The sequence below is a fragment of the Chiloscyllium punctatum genome, chromosome 18 (genome assembly GCF_047496795.1).
Source record: "Chiloscyllium punctatum isolate Juve2018m chromosome 18, sChiPun1.3, whole genome shotgun sequence".
Classification (NCBI taxonomy): domain Eukaryota; kingdom Metazoa; phylum Chordata; class Chondrichthyes; order Orectolobiformes; family Hemiscylliidae; genus Chiloscyllium; species Chiloscyllium punctatum.
In genome coordinates, this window is record NC_092756.1 from 101993758 (window position 1) to 102016400 (window position 22643).

General features: G+C 41.7%; 1 protein-coding gene across 5 annotated transcripts in view; it reads left to right on the forward strand.

Annotated features, from left to right (window-relative positions):
* The window catches only part of LOC140489444 (circularly permutated Ras protein 1-like), a 111522-nt gene that overhangs the window by 52183 nt on the left and 36696 nt on the right, over positions 1–22643 (forward strand). For all 5 annotated transcript variants that reach the window (XR_011963130.1, XM_072589008.1, XM_072589009.1 and 2 more), the window contains 4 exons: positions 4795–4879; positions 5651–5757; positions 8470–8582; positions 14144–14255. Coding sequence is in view for 4 of the 5 variants with exons in the window: in XM_072589008.1 (XP_072445109.1) it covers positions 4795–4879; positions 5651–5757; positions 8470–8582; positions 14144–14255 (417 nt within the window). In the remaining variant the exon portion in view is untranslated. The remainder of the gene's footprint in view (positions 1–4794; positions 4880–5650; positions 5758–8469; positions 8583–14143; positions 14256–22643) is intronic.

A 22643-nucleotide genomic window follows, 5' to 3' on the forward strand; every position in this document is an offset into this window, starting at 1 on the left:
ATGTATGGAATGAGCTGCCAGAAAATGTGGTGGAGGCTGGTACAATTGCAACATTTAAGAGGCATTTGGAAGGGTACATGAATAGGAAGGGTTTGGAGGGTTATGGGCCGGGTGCTGGCAGGTGGGACTAGATTGGGTTGGGATATCTGGTCATCATGGGCAAGTTGGACCGAAGGGTCTGTTTCCATGCTGCACATCTCTCTGATGTTATGACTCTAAATGTTGTTAATTTACCCACCTCAACCAATTTGGCTGGCAGTTCATTCCGTATGCGTACCATACTCTGTTAAAAAGGTTGCCTCTCAAGTTCCCTTTAATTCTTTCTCCTCTAACCTTAAACTGATGCCCTTTAGTCCTCAATTCCCCAACCATGGGAAGCTTATTTTCATATTTCTCACACCATCCTCCACAATCCCCCTGACCAGCTCTTTAGTTTTGCTGACATTTAAGGGAGAGATTGTTACCCTTACACCATGTTACCAAGCACATTCTCTCTCTTTTCTTTATTCTGTCTCTTTGTTGTTTGCGGTCCAGCCCACAATGGCAACATTGTCAGTGAACTTGTAGATGGAATTAGGACAGAATTTGACCACATAGTCTTGAGTGTACAGGGATTAAAGTAGGGTTTGAGTGTGCATCCTTGAGGGGTGCCAGTATTGAGGATTATCTGTGGAGGAGGTGCTGTTGTCTATTGTCACTGATTGCAGTCTTTGGGTCAGGAAGTGGAGGATCCAGTTGCGGAGGGCGAACCATGGACGTAGGTCTCCAAGTTTTGAGGTTAGTTTAGTTGGAATTATGGTATTGAAGGTGAATCTGTTGTGCTTCATAAATGATTGGGAAATTCAAATATATGGAGTATATCATCTTCAAACTATCCCCAGTGAAATCAAAAAGCTGAGGCCACAGTGAAAATCATCAAATGGATCTTTAAAGATATCAAGTGAAGGGAGCACAGACTTATACAAAGTACTCTTGTGAGGGAGTAATGCACTTGCTAAAGATATGGAATCTAGCCCAGCCTAATTATTCTTTAGTTATGATCACTCCTCAAACTAATGCCAGAAGTAGTATGAGGTGGGAGTGATGGAATCAAGGCAAAGTGACAATTTCATTTTGATGCAACTGCTGAGTCATTGCCAGAACTGAGCATTAAAGAGCCAATCTTCAAGCTAAAGTTCAATGTTGTCAACAAGACTGGGGCTGCATGGCAATATTAGGACCTGTGTGGAGCAGCCAGCACCTGAATCGCATGAAAGGAATGTAAATAACTAGATTTTTGGTTATAACTGTAACACACATGTAGCACTAGGGGAGCTGTTGCTTCACTGCATTCACTGAGCCTCATTCCCGATGAAGGGTTTTTGCTCGAAGCGTCGATTCTCCTCCTCAGATGCTGCCTGACCTGCTGTGCTTTTCCAGCACCACACTTTCAACTCTGTTGCTTCACTGCAGTCAGTGGATTGGGATGAAATGATTTTGCCTCCCACGCAATGAACATCCATCCCACAGGTTCACTGTTTTCCAGCGATGTAAATGAATCAATAAATAGCAATTCCTAAAAAACGACAATCCCCAGTGAAGAAACATTAGGCTATGAGTGAGTTGATACCTGAGGAATGGCCGAGATCTGACCCATATAAAGACTTTGTAAACAATGCATGTGCAGAGACTGATGAAAGTGGGACTGACTAGAGTTAACTTGTTTTTGGTAATGACTGGCCATTCTCTTTGTGACCATGCATATTGCATAACTTGTAGTTGCAAATGATAGTGCATGCAGTTCTTTTTAAGAAAAGGGGAATGTTTGCAGAAATGCAATTAGATTTAGAGTATTGATTGATTTGCCATAATTATGTGACCTCAACTTCTCCCATAAGTGCAAATGTGTGTAATTTGTGGTAATCATTATATATGTGACTTGAAGCAGTGGAGTAGCATGGGAAAATAAAGCTAAGGTAGCTGATGAGACATGATCAAGAATGGCTGATCAGGCTTGAAGGGCTGAATGGTCAACTCCTGCTATTATGTCCCTATAGTCCTGTCTTTGAGGTAGGAAGAGGGATAAGGTTTGCTGCTAGTATTACAAGGAGAAAGTGAGGACTGCAGATGCTGGAGATCAGAGTTGAAAATGTGTTGCTGGAAAAGCGCAGCAGGTCAGGCAGCATCCATGGAACAGGAGAATCGACGTTTCGGGCATAAGCCCTTCTTCAGGAATGCTAGTATTACAATACAGCATTGTTTCTGGCACAGTTTTTAGCAGCAAGATTCAAAGTAGAGGCAGAGCGAAGTTTGAATTATCTCTGGAAATGATGTCAGAGTAGAAAAGTAATAGACTAGGTTCTTCTGTTTTGCTACCCCACCCCAAAATACAAACATGAAATAGTCTTGGACAGTCAGGAAACTTATGAAATAGCTTCTGCAGATTATTCCTAGACATTGCTTTGTCCGGTAGCTGCCATAATATGATAAAGGTCAGTGTTTGAAAGAGCTGTTAAGAATCTGGATTTAGAGAGACTGACTTTGAAGTGAATCGCTAAGGCCAATTCAGTGGGACTGAGGCTGTCCCAGTAAACAGCATCATAACAACACATCAGTGAAAGGTCTACAAAGAAGGTACATAACCAGTTTTTACGCACACAAAAGATAAGAACATTACTTGTCAAAATGTGGGTAGTAAGCAGAAATGTGAATCCATTGAATGTTTTTAAGTCATACCAGTCTCAATGTTAACTCTGTTTCTCTCTCCACAGATACTTCCAGACTTGCTGAGTTTCTCCAGCATTCTGCGTTTGAAACATTACTAAGATTTTTTTAGTAAAAATCTAGGAATGAAGAGCAAACAGCAAAAGGATGAGGTCAGAATGCCAGACCTCCCAAGAAACCTTGTTATTAATCAAGGACATAAACTCAAGAAAATTACTATGTTCAGAATACTGCACCAAGTTATAGCCCAACAGATTTATTTGAAAGTAATAGTAATGAAGATAATGAATGATCATGATCAAGTCTCAGTGAGAAATTCCCAGGACAGGTTGAATTTTTGTAAATGGTTGAAAAGAATAATATTTTCCGATGGTGTTACTAAAATCTTTGAAGCTTTTCTGTGATGAGAACTGTTCCATTAGAATGGAAGATTGTGCATGTCATGTCATGTTTTAAGAAAGATGACATAGGAACATGGAAATGAAGAGCAGGAGTCAGCTATCTGATCCTTCAGGCCTGCTCCACCATTCAGCATGATCATGCTGATCTTCTAATCAATGCTGTATTCTGAATTTCTCTCCTTATCCCTTGATGCTTTTAATATCTAAAAATAAAATCAATCTCATTTGTAAATATACTCAGTCATTAACCCAGCCCCCACAGATTACTGTGGTCTTGAATTCCACAGGTTGACTACCCTGTGAAGAAATATTTCTTCATCATAGTCCTAAAGGGTTTTCCCCATCTTCTGAGATTGACCATTGGTTCTCGACTCCCTGACCAGTGAAAGCATCCTCCTTGCATCTAGTCTATTTCGGTCCTGTTAGAGTTTAACACTTTCAATCAGATATCCTTTTGTCCTTCTAAACTCTTGTGAATACAGGTTCAAGCAAACCAATCTCTCCTCATACAACAGTCTTGCCAACCTTAGCATCAGTCTAGTGAACCTTCGCTGCCCTCCCTCTTTATCCTTTTTGAAGTAAAGAGGCTAAAACTGCACACAATGCTCCAGGTATGATCTTGCCAAGGTATTGTGTAAGTGCAATAATCCATCCCATTAGCAGAAAACGAGGAAATTTATAGACCAGTCATGCAGTCAGAAAGGTTATTGGAATGCTGACATTTGTATCTAGAGGAATAGTCATGCATGAGTTGTAGAAAATTCTGCTTGGACCGTACCTGCAGTACTGAGAGCTGGTCTTTGTAAGGAACCAAACCTTAGGAAGGAAATATTGTTTGGAAGGAGTGCAGCATAAATTTAGAAACATAAACGTAGAAAATAGCAGGAGTAGCCATTTGGTCCTTTGAGTCTTCCATTCATTCTGTTTATCCAACTCATTAGCCTATTCCTGCATTTTCCCCATATCCTTTGATCTCTTTCCAAGTGCTGTATCTAACTTCTTGAGATCATACAGTGTTTTAGCCTTAACTGCTTTCTGTGGCAGAGAATTCCACAGGCTCTCCACTCTCTGGATGAAGAAGTCACTCCTTATCTTAGTCCTAAATGGTTTACCCCTCATCCTTGGACCGTGATCCCTGGTTTTGGAATCCTCTGCCATCAGGAGCATGATGCTTGGATTACTGGAATGATGCTGGGTTTCTAAGGTTAAATTATGAAGAGAGATTGCTTAAACTAGGTCTTTATTCCTGGAATTTGGAAGGTTAGGGGATTGTTTGATCAAAACTTCCAAGGTATTAAGATGGATACATAAAGAGAAATTATTATACAGGTTGGACATCTCTAGGCCAAGTGGCATAGACTAAACATTACAGCAAAGCCTTTTGGGGGAAATCTTTCCACACGCAGTGAATGGTACAAGTTTGAAAATTGTCAAATGGCAGCTGATGATTATTCAGCTTTAAATTTTATATTCTGAGATTTAAATTTTTGTGATCCAAAGTTATGAATGAATATAGGATAAAGTGAGGTGTACACTTGTTATTCGCCCATCAGTCATCACCTGATTAATGACAGAAGAGGTTTGAGGGGCTAAATGACTTCTTCCTGTACACTGGTTCCTAAAACCTATGTACAGTCTTCATAATCCTGAGGAGACTTTAACTATAACTCAGTCTAATCATCACTCTTAGGGTGATCATCTCTGTACTGACTATTGAAGGCACCGACTGCAGATTACCAGAACTTGGACAACTGGCAGATAAAACTGGAGGAAAGGTGAGAAAATGATCTGTGAGAACCACCAAAGTTTGAAACACTGGAGGTTTGAGTGGGTTCTAAGTATTGCAGCCTGGAGTTCAGGACAGGGATAAAACAAAAAAAACATTTAACCATCACATTACTGTCTGCAGAGAAAAGCCATCTAACCGAATCTCACCTTCAAGATTTTGTTTGGTAGCCTGAATGTTACAGCACTTACTGTTTTACCCTAGTATATATTCACTGCAATAATGTTTTTGCCTGTACCACACTTTCAGGAAGTAAGTACACCCCTCCCCTCTCTTCGTTCTGGTTATCTCAGAAAGAAGAGAGATTAAATTGAAGGAAAGTCAGTGCTGCCAGCTGTGTTGTCAGCTCACTATATTGTATGAGTGAAGGAAACTCCAGGGACTGCCTGGTTTCGTGTGGGAGAGGAAACCACTTCTTGGACTAATTAGAAGAATCTGTACTTATAAATAGTATATAATTTATTGTATGTTGCAAATAATCTGGGATTATATTGAGGGGACAGACATTATGTCAGAGACTGAGGAGTAGCAAATGTTAAATGTCATTCGTTCTTAATCATGCTGTGTTCTACTCACAAGTCCAAATGATATCATAGTACGTATTGCTTAGCATTTGTCAGCATTAACCCTTTCAGACCCTTACGCAGCATGCTGCTAAGTCTGGTGCTAGTGTTTGAGGTGTTACAATGAAAAGGAAAAAAAACACAATGTTTAAAAATTGAGAGGTAGTTTAATTGTTTTGCTATTTTCTCATTCTCAGGTGAACATCACCAACCCAGCCAATTTATACAATGAATTTCAGCTAATTTTAGAAGATGATGTAATTGCTACAAATGTCACTGTCACCTTCATTGTTCATGATAGCCTGTAAGTTTTAGTGATAAATGTGAAGCCTTGTCACTATTTTATTCATAATGCATAAGATGTTTTCCTTGCTAACCTTTTTTGCTTTGACAGAAATGGAGGAGACTTGATAACGTACTCCAGACCTTGGAATGGCCTGTGTTTGTAGGTTTGCATCATTAGTTATGATCTAAATTATTTGGACTACATTTTGGCTTAGTCTCATGTTTGGGAGCAGGGATGTTTGGCACGTTGATAAGTCCCTATCTCTGGATCAGAAGATCCGCTTTAGAATTCTACCTGTCTCAGAGGTGTATTATATTGTTCCAAAGTTGATTGAAAGTAATTATGCCTGGGACTAAGGGTACGAATCCAGCTATTGATGCTAGCTATAAAGATCATTGTTAGCTGGAATTGTTGTTTCAACCTTTAGCTGACAATCTGTTACGATGCTTTTGTCAAATGCTTTTTGGATGTCCATCTAAATGATATTCATAGATACTCTCCCTGTACTTCAGTCACCTCTTTAAACAGTTCAGTCTTTATGATTCCAAAGTGCTTGCTTCTGGTCAGCTGAAAATGATTATGGCATTTAGACACCTTTATCCTCAGTTATAGATAATTTCCTGACAACTGATGCAAGACTGACTGGTTGATAATTGTCTGGTTTTCTCCTTCATCCTTTGTTAAATATTAGTGATTTGTGAAATTTAGAGAACTTAAACAGATTGTAGTTGAGGCAAGTATATATCATCACCTAATTCCCCTAATTTTGCCAACGGAAACTGTCTAATCCTTAAGGATTTGTCACTCCTTAATTGAAATTATTTTCTTAATTATTGTTACCTTGATTATGTTTGTTAGCTTGCGTCTTTATGCCTGATTCAATCTTCGTTTCCTTGGGGTTTCCAGAATGCTGACCTTGCCTCTCCTGTAAAGACATGTGCAACATTGTTATTTAGAATGCCCTCCATGTTAGTAATTTAATTAATGTTATCACTATTATTAATTTTCCCAGGGCCCACATTGTTCCCTACTTATCACCCTTACCCAATATAGTTGTAAATTTTATTGTTGATTTTTGAGTTTCTAGTTTCTTCCACTTTTTTTTGTAGTTTCTGCTGTTGCACCCTTTCTGATTATTTGTTACGTTCTCATATGATGGGATATGTGTGTTTTGTTTTTGCATTTTCATACTTTTCTTTAAGTATCATGTTTGTCACTTACATATTTGGTTAATTTTCAGTGGTCGTATTTTTAGCATATAGAGCTCTTCTCCTTGAGGGATGTAAACTAGTTCTGCATCAATATAAATTTTGTTTGAGTATCCCTCACTGTCTGCTTTCCATTTTACCCATTAACAAACATGACTGATTTTTTAAGGATAATCTCTACATTGAAGTTATCCATCTAAATCAGGTGCAGTATTTTAGTAACTATATCCATTTGTATACATTTTCTCACACCGTCATATTTGACTACTGCTTGTGCATCATTAGGCTGCTTGTTCATTCTGGCTCATTGCTAAGTCTTGTATGGAATGTTTACTTGGTCTTTCCAGGATTTAGTGCTGCGGAAAACTCCTGTATATGTTCAAGGAATTCACTACCTTTCTAAAGTGCTAGTCTAGTTACCTAAATCAAAGTGAAAATTAAAGTCTTCTGCAACCAGTCTGCTTTGAAGTAAAACAAAACAAAAACCACAGATGCTAGAGATCTGGAACAAACAAAAATGTTTTCCCTTCTCAGATTGTTGGAGAAATTCAGCAGGACTGGCAGCATCAGTGAAGGGAAGAAGTTAACACTTTAACTCCAGTGACCCTGCTTCAGAGCCATTTTGAACAAAACAGTAGCTTTGCTGCCTTCGTGTACAGTCTGTCACCTCACAATTTGTCTGTGGTGACCTTCAGTTTTAATTATCTGTTTCTTCTTTTTACTCAAAAGAATCCCCTGACTACTTAACTGTTGCTATCCTTCCATTGTTGAAGTAACTTCATGCTTATTAGTCAATACGTCTCTTCCTCTACCATTTTCGCTGTGGGCTCTACACTCTGTTCCGATTCCCACTGTCTTCAGCCATGTCTCAGTAGTAGCTCAGCTCAAACTGCTGGTTCAGTTATTTCAATTTGTTCCTTATACATCTAGCAACTGTAAGAATGCTTACTTGGGTGATACCTTATTGTATTCTTTTATTGTATTCAACTCAATTCAAATTCTGTTGCCCATTCAGAAATTCATAATTCGTACATGTAAAATCCTGTGGCATAGCAGCCACATGGTTTATCCTCAACAGTCCTCTCACATCTTATATGTCCCTGGATATGCTTAATTTCAAGGCATCATTCCCACAGGCGCTGGTTTTGTGGCCATCCCTACCCCAGCTGCTCCCGCTGTACCTGTGTCTCTGGCCTCATGTATGTCCTGATCACAACACATTCAGGCTGAGGACTGTCTATATTGTGGTGTGCTAGATGCTACCCTTGGTTCTTCTGATACCTCTGTGCCCCGTCTGAAGCCATTTCATTCAAAGGAAAATCAAAGGCAACATTATAAAATGCTTTCTGACCACCTAAGAATCTGTGAAGGGTTGACACCACTGTAAACAGCCCAGTACAGGAGTCGGACTGAGTGGGGGAGACCCAGACCAGGAATCGGACTGAGTGGGAAAGATCTTATTTCTTAATTTCTCATTTATAATTGATGCCATTCCTGACCCTAACTATTCTGTCCTGTGAAGGTACTTTAAATATGAGGATGACATGAGCAGTAAAAGTGTGAAACACATTGGAAACGTGGTTAGAGACATGGAGATCACCTTTGAATTTGGAATAAAAGATTCAAAGCTTGAGCGTGAGTATCAGTTAATTGGCTGTTCAAGGGATATTTCGAGCCATCAGCATTGTGTCTAACAAGAATTGCAGTGTGCTCTGCAGAGTACCCGGTATTCCACTTTCATCAGTGTGATGATTAGATGTGATGGATTGCAACGTTGTTGCTGCAATGAAACGGGACGAAGTATCCTCACTCTCGAATTTATCACCTTCATTGCGCCACCAATTAGTATCATTAGTGTGAAAACCAACCAGGTTTGTTTCATTGCAGACACTATGTCTTTATGCTTCATGTCTGATATCTTCCTGTCCCTGCAAGCCTGGCTGAAGAGGTCAAGCAGCTGAGAAGGATGAGGATAATTTCGTGTCTGTGACAGATGCTGTCTATGGTGTCTGAAGCTTTTTGATTTGCTTTATTATTGTCACATGTACCATGATACAATGAAAAGTATAATAGAGTCTAGAGACATATAGCACGAAAACAGACCCTTTGGTGCAACTTGTCCATGCCAACCAGATAAACCAATCTAGTCCCACCTGTCAGCACCTGGCCAACATCTCTCCAAACCCTTCCTATTCATATACCCACCCAGGTGCCTTTTAAATGTTGCAATTGTACTAGCCTCCACCATTTCCTCTGGCAGCTCATTCCATACACATACCACCCTCTGAGTGAAAAGGTTGCCCCTTAGGTCTCTTTCATATCTTTCACCTCTCACCCGAAACCTATGCCCTCTAGTTCTGGACTCCCCAGCCCAGGGAAAAGACTTTGTCTATTTATCCTATCCATGTCCCCTCATGATTTTATAAACCTCTATAAGATCACCCCTCAACATCCAATGCTCCAGGGAAAACAGCCCTAGCCTATTGAACCTCTCCCTTTAGCTCAAATCCTCCAACCCTGGCAACATCCTTGTAAATCTTCTCTGAACCCTTTCAAGTTTCACAACATCTTTCTGATAGGAAGGAGACCAGATTTGCATGCAATATTCCAACAGTGGCCTAACCAATGTCCTGTATAACCACAACATGACCTCCCAACTCCTGTACTCAATACTCTGACCAATAAAGGAAAATATATCAAACGCCTTCTTCACTATCTTATCTACCTGCAACTCCACTTTCAAGGAGCTATGAAACTGCACTCCAAGGTCTCTTTGTTCAGCAACACTCCCTAGGACATTACCATTAAGTATAGAAGTCTTGCTAAGATTTGCTTTCCCAAAATGCAGCACCTTGCATTTACCTGAATTAAACTCCATCTGCCACTTCTCAGCCCCTTGGCCCATCTGGTCCAGATCCCGTTGTAATCTGAGGTAACCTTCTTCGCTGTCCACTACACCTCCAATTTTGATGTCACCAGCAAACTTACTAGCTATATCTGTTATGCTCACAGCCAAATCATTTATATAAATGACAAAAAGTAGTGGATCCAGCAGCAATCCTTGTGGCACTCCACTGGTCACAGGCTTCCAGTCTGAAAAACAACCCTCCACCACCACCCTCTGTCTTCTACCTTTGAGCTATTTCTGTATCCAAATGGCTAGTTCTCCCTGTATTCCATGAGATCTAACCTTGCTAATCAGTCTCCCCTGGGGAACCTTGTCGAACGCCTTACTGAAGTCCATATAGATCACATCTGTCGCTCTGCCCGCGTCAATCTTCTTTGTTACTTCAAAAAAACTCAATCAAGTTTGTGAGACATGATTTCCCACGCACAAAACCATGTTGACTATCCCTAATCAGTCCTTGCCTTTCCAAATACATGTACATCCTGTCCCTCAGGATTCCGTCCAATAACTTGCCCACCACCGAGGTCAGGCTCACCGGTCTATAGTTCCCTGGCTTGTCCTTATCACCTTTCTTATCGTCTTGTGTGCTTTCCAAGCAAATCATATTTGGGTAGGTACACCAGGAGAATAGAACAAAATGCAGAGTATAGTGTTGCAGCTAGAGAGAAAAATCAACTTCAGTATTTGAGAGGTCCATTCAAAATTCTGATAACTGCAAAGAAGAAGCTGTTCTTGGATCTGTTGGTGCATGTTTTCAAATTTTTCTTTCTTCTGCCTGACTGGAAGAGGGTGAAAAAGTATATAACTGGGGTGGGAGGAGTCTTTGATTATATTGGCTGCTTTCCCAAGGCAGCAGGAATGTAGACAGAATCAATGGAAGGAAGACTGGCTTGTTTTATGACAGGGCTGCTTTCACAACTCTGACATTTCTTGTAGAGTAGTTACTGTGCCAAGATGTGTTTTTGGATAAGTTTGTTTCTTTCAGAATTAAACTATCAATGTATGCACTTTCAGAACTCAAAAGCACATATTTTCAAATCTTTCAGAGACTGAGCCAACACCTTTGAACATTTCTAGACAAGACCACCTATTTATATTATTTCAGGGCACAAACCAAGACATTTACACACCTTTCTGAGCCTGAACTAACAGGAAGCAGCATTGATTAAGCAGGATACATCACATAAGATATTACTTGCTCCTGTGGAATATATAAGTAATGTCAACGATATGAGGATGTTAGGAGGAGATGCATGTAAACAGAGTAGCTTTATTATGTGACAACAGGACAGCCATATTACCTACTGCATGATGACCAGTATCCATGGTCATTTGCCTGCAATGTTCTTTCCTTGTCTCTTTGCCTGTGCAGTTAAAGACAGTTCTCAAGTTTAATAGAACAGGCAGCATCAGGCAAGCAAAGAACATTTCTGTTCATCTCCTGACACCTCAAAATCTATCCGCCATCTACAAGGCACAAGTCAAGGAGTGTGATGGAATACTCCCTACTTGCCTGGATGGGTGCAACTCTAACCATGCTTAAGAAGCTTGATACCATCCAGGACAAAGCAACCCACTTGATTGACACCACACCAACAAATATTCAATCCCTCCACCACTGGTGCTCAGTAGCAGCATGTCCTATCTACAAGATGCACTGCAGAAATTCACCAAAGATCCTTAGACAGCATCTTCCAAGCCCATGACCACTTCCATCTAGAAGGACACGGGCAGCAGGTACTTGGGAACACCATCATTTTCAAGTTTCCCTCCAAGCTACTCACCACCCTGACTTGGAAATATTCCACCGTTCCTTCACAGACGTTGGGTCAAAATCCTGGAATTCCCTCCCTACCGGCATTGTGGGTCAACCCACAGCAAGTGGACTGCAGTGATTCAAGAAGGCAGCTCACCCACCTTCTCAAGGGCAAATAAGGATGGTTTATCAGTGCTGGCCAGCCAGTGATGCCCAAGTTTCACAAATGAATAAAAAGAAATAAAAAATGAATAAAGAATATCAGTCCGATTCCTGGGAATGCCGTCATCTAGTGACTGCTGCATCTTATAGAAAAGCAGATGAATCAATCACATTTGACATCTCAGCAAAGACTGCAGTAAGATGGGGATCCCCATGTTATGGGGTGTTAACATTCTCAGCATCACAATGTAAGTCTTGGTAACCAAATTGCTTTTCAAGCTCTGATTTTTTAAAATTAAAAATGTGACCGTAACAGCTGAAGGGTTTCAACAGAGTGCAGGTGACATTGGGCAAAGCAGCTTTGCTCATCAACAAAGAGTCACAGCAGGGAAATAGACTCTTCAGCCCAACCAGTCCATGCTGACCATAATCCCAAATGACAATAGTCAACTTAAAAAATTCATTGGTGAGATGTTGGAAATTGAAAGCATGGGAAGTAAATGGCTGTGACCATACTCAGAATGGGCAGGGCAAGCGAGGCCTTTTTAAAGTGAACGATATTACACACAGCCACGCATTGGACCTGTAGATCCCAAATACCTGGCCTTCTGATATATTGGCTTGCTGTGTTTGCTACACATCTCTTTCAAAGCAACACCTTTTGGACATAGCAACCAGGGAAAGAACAGGAATGTTGAAGAATGATTGGCCATTGGTTTCAGGAGGGACTGATATTCCTCGATACACCTTGTTCCTCTTACTTTGAGATGCTGCAGCAGCCTCTCAACACAGACATTGATCCTTGATTCATCTGGTAGAGATATGAAGTGAGGCATAAGACTATAAGATATTGGAGTAGAAAAAGGCCATTCAGCCATCAAATCTGTTTTGCCATTCGATCATGGCTGATGTGTTTCTCAACCCCATTGTCTTGTATCCTGTGACGCTTGATCTCCTTACCAATCAAGAACTTATCTAGGACATTCAATGACTTAGCCTCCACAGCCCTCTACCACAATGATTTCCACAGATTCACCATTCTCTGGCTGAAGAAATTCTTCATTGCCTCAGTTCTACTGGCTTGTCCTTTTCACTGAGGTTGTGCCCTCGAGTCCCAGAATCTCCTACTTATGGAAACATGTTCTCCTGTTCTACACTATCCAGATTCCTGAATGATCACCACCAATGCCTTTGTAATCTTCTCAACTGTCACCTTAGGAACTCTGGGGTGTAGTCCATCTGATCAGGGAAAATGGTGGCACTTACCCTGGCAGAAAATAGTGGCACTCACCCTGGTCATTGACCTTGTACCTCTGCTGGCCATTCCTTGGCACAATTGAGATCGCACGGGTCTGAGTGGTGAACTCAGATTAGACTAGGATCTAGTGTCATGGCTTCCTCTGCCAGTTCTCTGGGAAGAGGGCACTCCTCATTTGCAACATCACATCCCCCAGCATCTCCAGGTCCCTGTCAGAGAATTAGATTAGATTAGATTACTTACAGTGTGGAAACAGGCCCTTCAGCCCAACAAGTCCACACCGCCCCGCCGAAGCGTAACCCACCCATACCCCTACATTTACCCCTTACCTAACACTACGGGCAATTTAGCCTGGCCAATTCACCTGACCTGCACATCTTTGGACTGTGGGAGGAAACCGGAGCACCCGGAGGAAACCCACGCAGACACGGGGAGAACGTGCAAACTCCACACAGTCAGTCGCCTGAGGCGGGAATTGAACCCGGGTCTCTGGCGCTGCGAGGCAGCAGTGCTAAACAGTGTGCCACCGTGCCGCCCACATTGTGGCACCATCTTCCTCTTCTCCCATGAACAAGAAGGACAGGTCTGGAATGTGGGTGCTCATCTGAGTGTCAGGGATGCTGGCCTGTTGGTGGATACCTGGTGAGTGGTAGGTTGTTTTGGGGATGGTGCATGATAAGATGGCTCTAGCATTGAATGTGTGGGACACCATGAGGTCAGGCAAGTTGATAATGAGATGTGTTTGGTATGAGGTGGCAAGAAATCTTGGTCGAGCTTGCAATGGAAAACCCTCCAAAAAAATTTGTTGTTACTTTTGCAAGCAGCATTCAGCCAAACAATACTATATAAGAAGATCCTCTGGCATGTAACACTTCTGTGAAATGACTAAGGTGCAATGATAAAACACTGAACTCATTCAGAAGTAATAAATCTTACCATTTAGCCATAAACAGTTTGCAGCAAATTGAACCACTAAACTCAGTTTGATCTAAGTTCATTTGATTAACAACTAATGTCTGAATTTTAATTGAAGTAAAAACAACACACAAAAGCCAATGAGATGTTTCTGATATGTTAGAATTTACAGGATTTCAATTATCTTTCCTCTTCAGAAATTCAAGAGAAGACAGCTCTTCCCTTTCAAGTTCAAATTGGCTTCAGGCTCCCTGATGGTCAATGTGTCTACAGAATTATCACTCAGGAACAGCCGACAACGAAACACAGGTAACCAGGCTTTAAAATAAAACAAAGAACTGCAGATGTTGGAGATCTGAAACAAAATCAAAAATTACTGGTGAAATTCAGCAGGTCTGGCAGCATCTATGGGAAGAATGTAGAGTTAATGTTTCAAGTCTAATGACTGTTTATCAGATGCTGCTAAATCTGCTGAGTTTCGCCAGTGATTTCTGTTTCTGCCACTTGGGACTGTCCAGAAGAGCTAGTTTTCCATTTTATTATTTAGTTAGCAAATACAATCCCCAAAACATGACCCTGGGACCCTGGGAAGCTTTGACGATCTGATGGATCTTGGTGTGCATGTCCACTGGTCCTTTGAGAGGTAGTGGGACAGGTAGATAAAGTGATTAAAAAGGTGTATGGGATATTTGTCTTTATTAGCTGAAGCATAGAGTCTAAGAGCAAGGAGATGATGCTGGAACTATATAAAACACTGGTTAGACCACACTTACAATGTTGTGTGGGGTTCTAGAATCCATATTATAGGAAGAATGTGATAGCGCTGAAGAAGATACGGAGATTTAGAATTTTAATCATGAAGGGGGATCGGATAAACTGGGGTTTATAGAATCCCCATCATGTGGAAGCAGGCTGTTTGGCCCATTAAGTCTACACTGACCCTCCGAAGGGCATCCCATCCCTCCCCATCTGTGTAACCCTGCATTTCCAATGGTTAATCCATCTAGCTTGCACATCCCTGGATGCTATTGGGTAATTTAGCATGGCCAATCCACCCAACCTGCACATCTCTGGATTTTGGGTTGTTTTCCTTGGAGCAGAGAGTATTAAGTGAGGGCCAGGACTGAGATGCATAGACAGAGAAACATCCCCCCTTGGTGGGGGGTAAATGACTGGAAGCATAGATTTAAGCTAAGGGACAGGAGATTTAGGGGGGATGTGAGTGAAGTTTTTTAACCCAGAGGATGTCTGGAATCTGGAACTCATTTCATGTAAGGGTGGTAGGGCAGAAACCCTCATAACATTTAAGAAGTATTTAGATGTGCACTTGCAATGTCAGGACATACAAATCTACGGGCCAAGTGATGGAAAGTGGGATTAGAATAGTTAAGTGAGTAAGAAAAAAGAACTGGAGATGCTGGATTTCAAGCAAACAAAAACAGAAGTTGCTGGAGACACTCAGAAGGTCTGGCAGCATGTGTAAAGAGAGTACAGAGTTAACATTTTGATTCCACTCATGGTTGTTCTTCAGCACTGCAGCAGTTTCTGCTTTTAGAGTAGCTTGGTGGTTGTTTGGTGGTGCAGACTCAGTGGGCTGATGGACCTTTTTCCTGTGTGGTAGATCTCTATAACTCTAAAACCAAGCAGTAGTTTCATTTGCTGAGTTTAAGATGATAAATCCATTACTTGGTCTGTCGATGTGACACAGGAATATGCAGCACTGTTTGTACCTCACCACAAGTGCATCAGGTACTGAGGCTGCTTTGATGGGAGTTTGTTGCACAGATTTTGCTACTGCTCTATATGCTTTACATCACAATGCATCACTGGCAACTACCTGACAATGTGGAAAACTGCACAGATATATTCTGTGCATAAAAAGCAGAACATATCCAAGCCAATCAATTACCATCCCCTTCATCTATCCTCCATCATCAATAAAGTGATGGAAGGTGTCACCAACAGGGCTGTCAAGCAGCATCTGCTCAGCAATAACCTGCTCAGTGACGCCCAGTTTGGGTTCTGCCAGGGCCACTTAGCCCCTGACCTCATTATAGCCTTGGTTCAAACCTGGACAAAGAGCTGAATTCCGCAGGGGAGTTGAGAGAAATTGCCCTGATAAAGGCTGCATTTAACCAAGTGTGGCATCAAGGGCCCCCAACAAACTGGTTGGAGTCATACTTGGTAAAATGGAAAATAGTTGTGGTTGTTGGGGGTTAGTCATCTCAGCTCCAGGGCACTTTGCATTAATTCCTCTGGGGAGTGTCCTTGGCCCAACCATCTTTAGCTGCTCCATCATAAGATCAGAAGTGATGATGTTCACTGATGACTACTTTCTGATTGCTGTACATGGATTTGCATAAGGGATTTGATGTGGCACAGTCGCTCAGTGGTTAGCACTGCTGTCTCACCATGCCAGGGTTTGATTCTTTGGGCGACTGTCTATGTGGCATTTGCACATTCTCCCTGTGTCTGTGTGGGATTCCTTCAGGTGCTCCGGTTTCCTCGCACAGTGCAAAGTTGTGCAGGCTAGGTGGATTGGCCATGCTAAATAGTGTCCAGGGATTTGAAAGCTAGGTGAATTAATCATGGGAAACGCAGTTACAGGGATAGGGTGGTTGGGGGAGCATGGTCTGGGTCTGACTGGGATGCTCTTTGCAAGGACAGTGTTAACTCAATGGGCTGAATGACCTGCTTCTATATTGTAGGGATTCTACAACCACATAATGTTCAGCACCATTAACAACAACTCCCATTGATGCAGTCCATTTCCAAATGTAGCAAATCCTGAAGAATGTCCAGGTTTGGCATGACAAGTGGCAAGAAACATTCATGGCACTATCAACATCCTGTGAGTTTAGATTGATCAGAATCTCAATTAGATTCTCCACATAAATAGAGTGACTACAAGAGCACATCTAGGAGTCCTGTAGCAAGTAATTCACTTCCTGATTTCCCAAAGCCTGTCCACTATCTACAAGGCACAAATCAGGAATGTGATGGAATACTCCCCACTTGTTTGGATGGATGCAGCTCCAAAAACACTCGAAGCTTGACACCATCCAGGAACAAAAAACCCTTTATTGGCATCACATTCATAAACATTCATTCACTTCACATTGTAACAGCATGTATAACATCTATAAAATGTACTGCAGAAATTTACTAAGGCTCCTTAGCATCTACCAAACCATAACAATTTCCCTTTAGATGGACAAAGGCAGAAAGTACATCCTGTGCAAGTTCCCCTTCAAGCCACTTATCACCTTTACTTGGAAATATATTGTTGTTCCTTCACTGTCACTGAATTAAAAATCTTAGAACTCCCTTCCCTAACAGCATTATGGGTGTACTTACAACAAATGAACTATAGCAGCTCAAGAAGGCAGCTCATTGCCACCTTCTCAAGAGAAAGGAAGAACAGGCAATAAATGCTGGACAAGCCACTGATGCCCATAGGCCAGATAAATGAACTAATAACAAGGTCATGGGCAGCAGATGCCTGGGAGTCCTGCCACCTGTACATTCCCATTCCAACTGTTTCAGAGATGGAGTCTGGGTAATCCAAGATGGAGGACGGGAAAACTTGAAAGCTGTAACAGCCACTCCTTTATTGAGGTATTTTAGGTGTTAGAGGCGATTTGCTCAAATTTCAGGAGCAGCATGTTTTATATGCTGTTGCATTGTTTTGGAACTTTGGGGGAAAAAAGTAAAAACAACTGCAGTTTTAAAAGGGAGAAGAACAAACAAAGGAAGCACATGGTGAGGTAAATGCAGGAGAGAGAGAGAAACTGACACAGCAGTGAACCTGCACAGTTACTGCCTTTTGCTGTTTGAATTCCTGTATCGCTGGACATCGGAGTACGTCTGGGAAAATTAACAAACAGTGAAATTCACAACTGATCTTGGAGAACTGTTTGGGTGAGGTTCACAGCACAGAATCAGATAAGTGTATTGTTTTTAAGAGTGACCTACAGAAAGTCTGCAGTAATGAGTAGAGTGGGTTCTTTCTTGATTATATGTTTTTTGAGATATGGCTCTTGATTAAACTTAAAATATAAGCCATAACTAATAATTTAACCTGGGGCAGTGTTTGTAGAGGAATAACACGGTGTTATTTTCTGGGTCTATAAATTGTGAAGGAGTAAAAATGGCCTTTAGTAGAGTGCTGTGCGCTTCTTGTCAAATGTGGGAGTTCAAAGAGAGTTTAAGGGTTACTGCAGATTATATCTGCAATAAATGCTGTTGGTTCCAAATCTTATCAGATCGAATGGATTGGTTGGAGAGACAGTTGGAAGTGATGCTGAATTTGCAACAGCAACAGTATGTGATGGATGGCAGTTATAGGAAGGGGGGAAAGTCTCAGATACAGTCACATAGATGGGTTAACTCCAGGAAGGGTAAGAGAGGTAGGCAGCTAGTGCAGGAGCCTTCTGTGGCTATACCCATTTCAAACAGGTATGCTGTTTTGGAAAATATAGGGGGTGATGGATTCTCAGGGGAACGTAGCACAAACAGCCAAGTTTCTGGTATTGAGACTGGCTCTAATGCAACGAGGGGTACGTCAGGTTCCAAGAGATCAATTGTGTTAGGGGACTCACCAGTCCAAGGCACAGACAGACATTTCTGTGGCCAGCCGCGAAAAAGCAGAATAGTGTGTTGCTTTCCTAGTGCCAGGATCAAGGATGCCTCAGAGAGGGTGCAGAATGTTTTCACAGGGGAGAGGGGCCAGCAAGAGGTCATTGTCCACATTGGAACCAACGACATAGGAAGGGAAAAGGTTGAGATTCTGAAGGGAGATTAGAGTTAGGCAGGAATTTAAAAATGAGGTCCTCAAGGGTAGTAATATCTGGATTACTCCCTGTGCTACAAGCTAGTGAGGGCAGGAATAGGAGGATAGAGCAGATGAATGCATGACTGAGGAGCTGGTGTATGGGAGAAGGATTCACATTTTTGGATCATTGGAATCTCTTTTGGGGTAGAAGTGACCTGTACAAGAAGAACGATTTGCACCTAAATTGGAAGGGGACTAATATACTGGCAGGGGAATTTGCTAGAGCTGCTCAGGAGGATTTAAACCAGTTAGGTAGGGGGGGAGTGGGAGGGGGAAGAGAGGGGGGTGTGGGTGGGACCCTGGGAGATAGTGAGGAAAGAAATCAATCTGAGACTGGTACAGTTGAGAACAGAAGTGAATCAAACAGTTAGGGCAGGCAGGGACAAGGTAGGACTAATAAATTAAACTGCATTTATTTCAATGCAAGGGGCCTAACGTGGAAGGCGGATGAACTCAGGGCATGGTTAGGAACATGGGACTGGGATACTACAGCAATTACAGAAACATGGCTCAGGGATGGACAGGACTGGCAGCTTAATGTTCCAGGATACAAATGCTACAGGAAGGATAGAAAGGGAGGCAAGAGAGGAGGGGGAGTGGCATTTTTGATAAGCATAGCATTACAGCTGTGCTGAGGGTGGATATTCCCGGAAATATGTCCAGGGAAGTTATTTAGGTGGAACTGAGGAATAAGAAAGGGATGATCACCTTATTGGGATTGTATTATAGACTCCCTAATAGTCAGAGGGAAATTGAGAAACAAACTTGTAAGGGGATGTCAGCTATCTGTAAGAATAATAGGGTAGTTATGGTAGGGGAGTTTAACTTTCCAAACATAGACTGGGACTACCATAGTGTTAAGTGTTTAGATGGAAAGGAATTTGTCAAGTGCGGACAAGAAAATTTTCTGATTCAGCATGTGGATGTACCTACTAGAGAAGATGCAAAACTTGACCTACTCTTGGGAAATAAGGCAGGACAGGTGACTGAAGTATCAGTGGGGGAGCACTTTGGGGCCAGTGACCATAATTCCATTATATTTAAAATAGTGATGGAAAAGGATAGACCAGATCTAAAAGTTGAAGTTCCAAATTGGAGAAAGGCCAATTTTGACGGGGTTAGGCAAGAACTTTCAAAGGCTGATTGGGGGCAGATTTTCATAGGTAAAGGGACGGCTGGAAAATGGGAAGTCTTCAGAAACGAGATAACGAAAATCCAGAGAAAGTATATTCCTGTCAGGGTGAAAGGAAAGGCTGGTAGGTATAGAGAGTGCTGGATGACTAAAGAAATTGAGGGTTTAGTTAAGAAACAGAAGGAAGCATATGTAAAGTATAGACAGGATAGATCGAGTGAATCCTTAGAGTATAAAGAAAGTAGGTGTATACTTATGAGGGAAATCAGGAGGGCAAAAAGGGGACATGAAATAGCTTTGGCAAATAAAATTAAGGAGAATTCAAAGGGTTTTTACAAATACATTAAGGACAAAAGGGCAACTAGGGAGAGAATAGGGCCCCTAGAAGATCAGCAAGGTGGCCTTTGTGTGGAGCCGCAGAAAATGGAGGAGATACTCAATGAGTATTTTGCATCAGTATTTACTGTGGAAAAAGATATGGAAGATATAGACTGCAGGGAAATAGATGGTGACACCTTGCAAAATGTCCATATTATAGAGGAGGAAGTGCTGGATGTCTTGAAATGCATAAAGGTGGATAAATCCCCAGGACCTGATCAGGTACACATGAAAACTCTGTGGGAAGCTAGAGAAGTGATTGCTGGGCCTCTTGCTGAGATATTTGTATCATTGATAGTCACAGGTGAGGTGCCGGAAGACTGGAGGTTGGCTAACGTGGTGCCACTGTTTAAGAAGGGCGGTAAAGACAAGCCAGGGAACTATAGACCAGTGCGCCTGACGTCAGTGGTGGGCAAGCTGTTGGAGGGAATCCTGAGGGACAGGATGTACATATATTTGGAGGGCAAGGACTGATTAGGGATAGTTAACATGGCTTTGTGCGTGGGAAATCATGTCTCACAAACTTGATTGAGTTTTTTGAAGAAGTAACAAAGAGGATTGATGAGGGCAGAGCGGTAGATGTGATCTATATGGACTTCAGTAAGGCATTTGACAAGGTTTCCCATGGAGACTGGTTAGCAAGGTTAGATCTCATGGAATACAGGGAGAACTAGTCTTTTGGATACAGAACTAGCTTGAAGGTAGAAGACCTTCAAATGGTGATGGAGGATTGTTTTTCAGACTGGAGGCCTGTGACCAGTGAGGTGCCAAAAGGATCGGTACTGGGTCCCCTCCTTTTTATCATTTATATAAATGATTTGGATGTAAGCATAAGTGGTATCGTTAGTAAGTTTGCAGATGACCCCAAAATTGGAGGTGTAGTGGACAGCGAAGAAGGGCCGAGAAGTGGCAGATGGAGTTTAATTCAGATAAATGTGAGGTGCTGCATTTTGGGAAAGCAAATCTTAGCAGGACTAATACACTTAATGGTAAGGTCCCAGAGAGTCTTTGCTGAACGAAGAGATCTTGGAGCGCAAGTTCATAGCTTCTTGAAAGTGGGGTCACAGGTAGATAGGATAGTGAAGAAGGCATTTGGTATGCTTTTTTTTAATTGGTCAGAGTATTGAGTACAGGAGTTGGGAGGTCATGTTATGGCTGTACAGGATATTGGTTAGGCCTCTGCTGGAATATTGCGTGCAATTCTGTTCTCCTTCCTATCAGAAAGATGTTGTGAAACTTGAAAGGGTTCAGAAAAGATTTACAAGGATATTGCCAGGGTTGGAGCAATTGAGCTACAGGGAGAGGCTGAACAGGCTGGGGCTGTTTTCCCCGGAGCGTCGGAGGTTGACGGGTGACCTTATGGAGGTTTACAAAATTGTGAGGAGCATGGATAGGATAAATAGACACAGTATTTTCCCTGGGATGGGGGAGTCCAGAACTAGAGGGCATAGGTTTATTGTGAAAGGGGAAAGATATAAAAGAGACCTAAGGAGCAACTTTCTCATGCAGAGGGTGGTACATGTATAGAATGAGCTGCCAGAGGATGTGGTGGAGGCTGGTACAATTGCAACATTTAAAAGGCATTTGGATGGGTATATGAATAGGAAGGGCTTGGAGAGATATGGGCTGGATGCTGGCAGGTGGGACTAGGTTGGGTTGGGATATCTTTTCAGCATGGACGGGTTGGACCGAAGGGTTTGTTTCCATGCTGCACATCGCTATGACTCTATGTGCAATAGTATCCTTGAACAGGTTGATTAGAAAAAGTCTTGTACTTGGAGCTATGTCACTGTTCCTTCACTGCCACTGAATCAAAATCCTGAAACAATAATGTAGGGACTGTGGACTGAATTAAGAAGTCAACTCGGCACCCACCTTCTACACGCTATTTAGTGGTGGGTAATAAATCCATGCCAACCAGTAACACCCACATTCAATGAGCAAATGTATAAGCAAAGTGTTGTAGACCAGAACTTTAAACTTTAAAATGTTTCAAGAAATTCTAATGATTCTTTTTATCTGATCTTTAATTCTTTCAGTAGAACATACCTTCAATAACTTGATATAAAACTCAAAACAGTAGTTTACATTCCAGACTGAGTTAATACGTAATTTATGTTGTGAATATTGATTACTTAAGCACGAATTTCTAAATGTTTATCAATATATTGCAGTGATGAATAGTGAAGTTATTCATAGCGAAGTTATTTATAAACTGGCATGTGTCCTTAATACTTTAGAGATTTTGTTCAAGGCTGTATCCTCTTTTCAATTGCATTATTTGAATCATTGGCTCGATGAAAGGATCAATATTTAGTGATATTCCTATTTGAGAAATTGAAGTTTGCGAGTA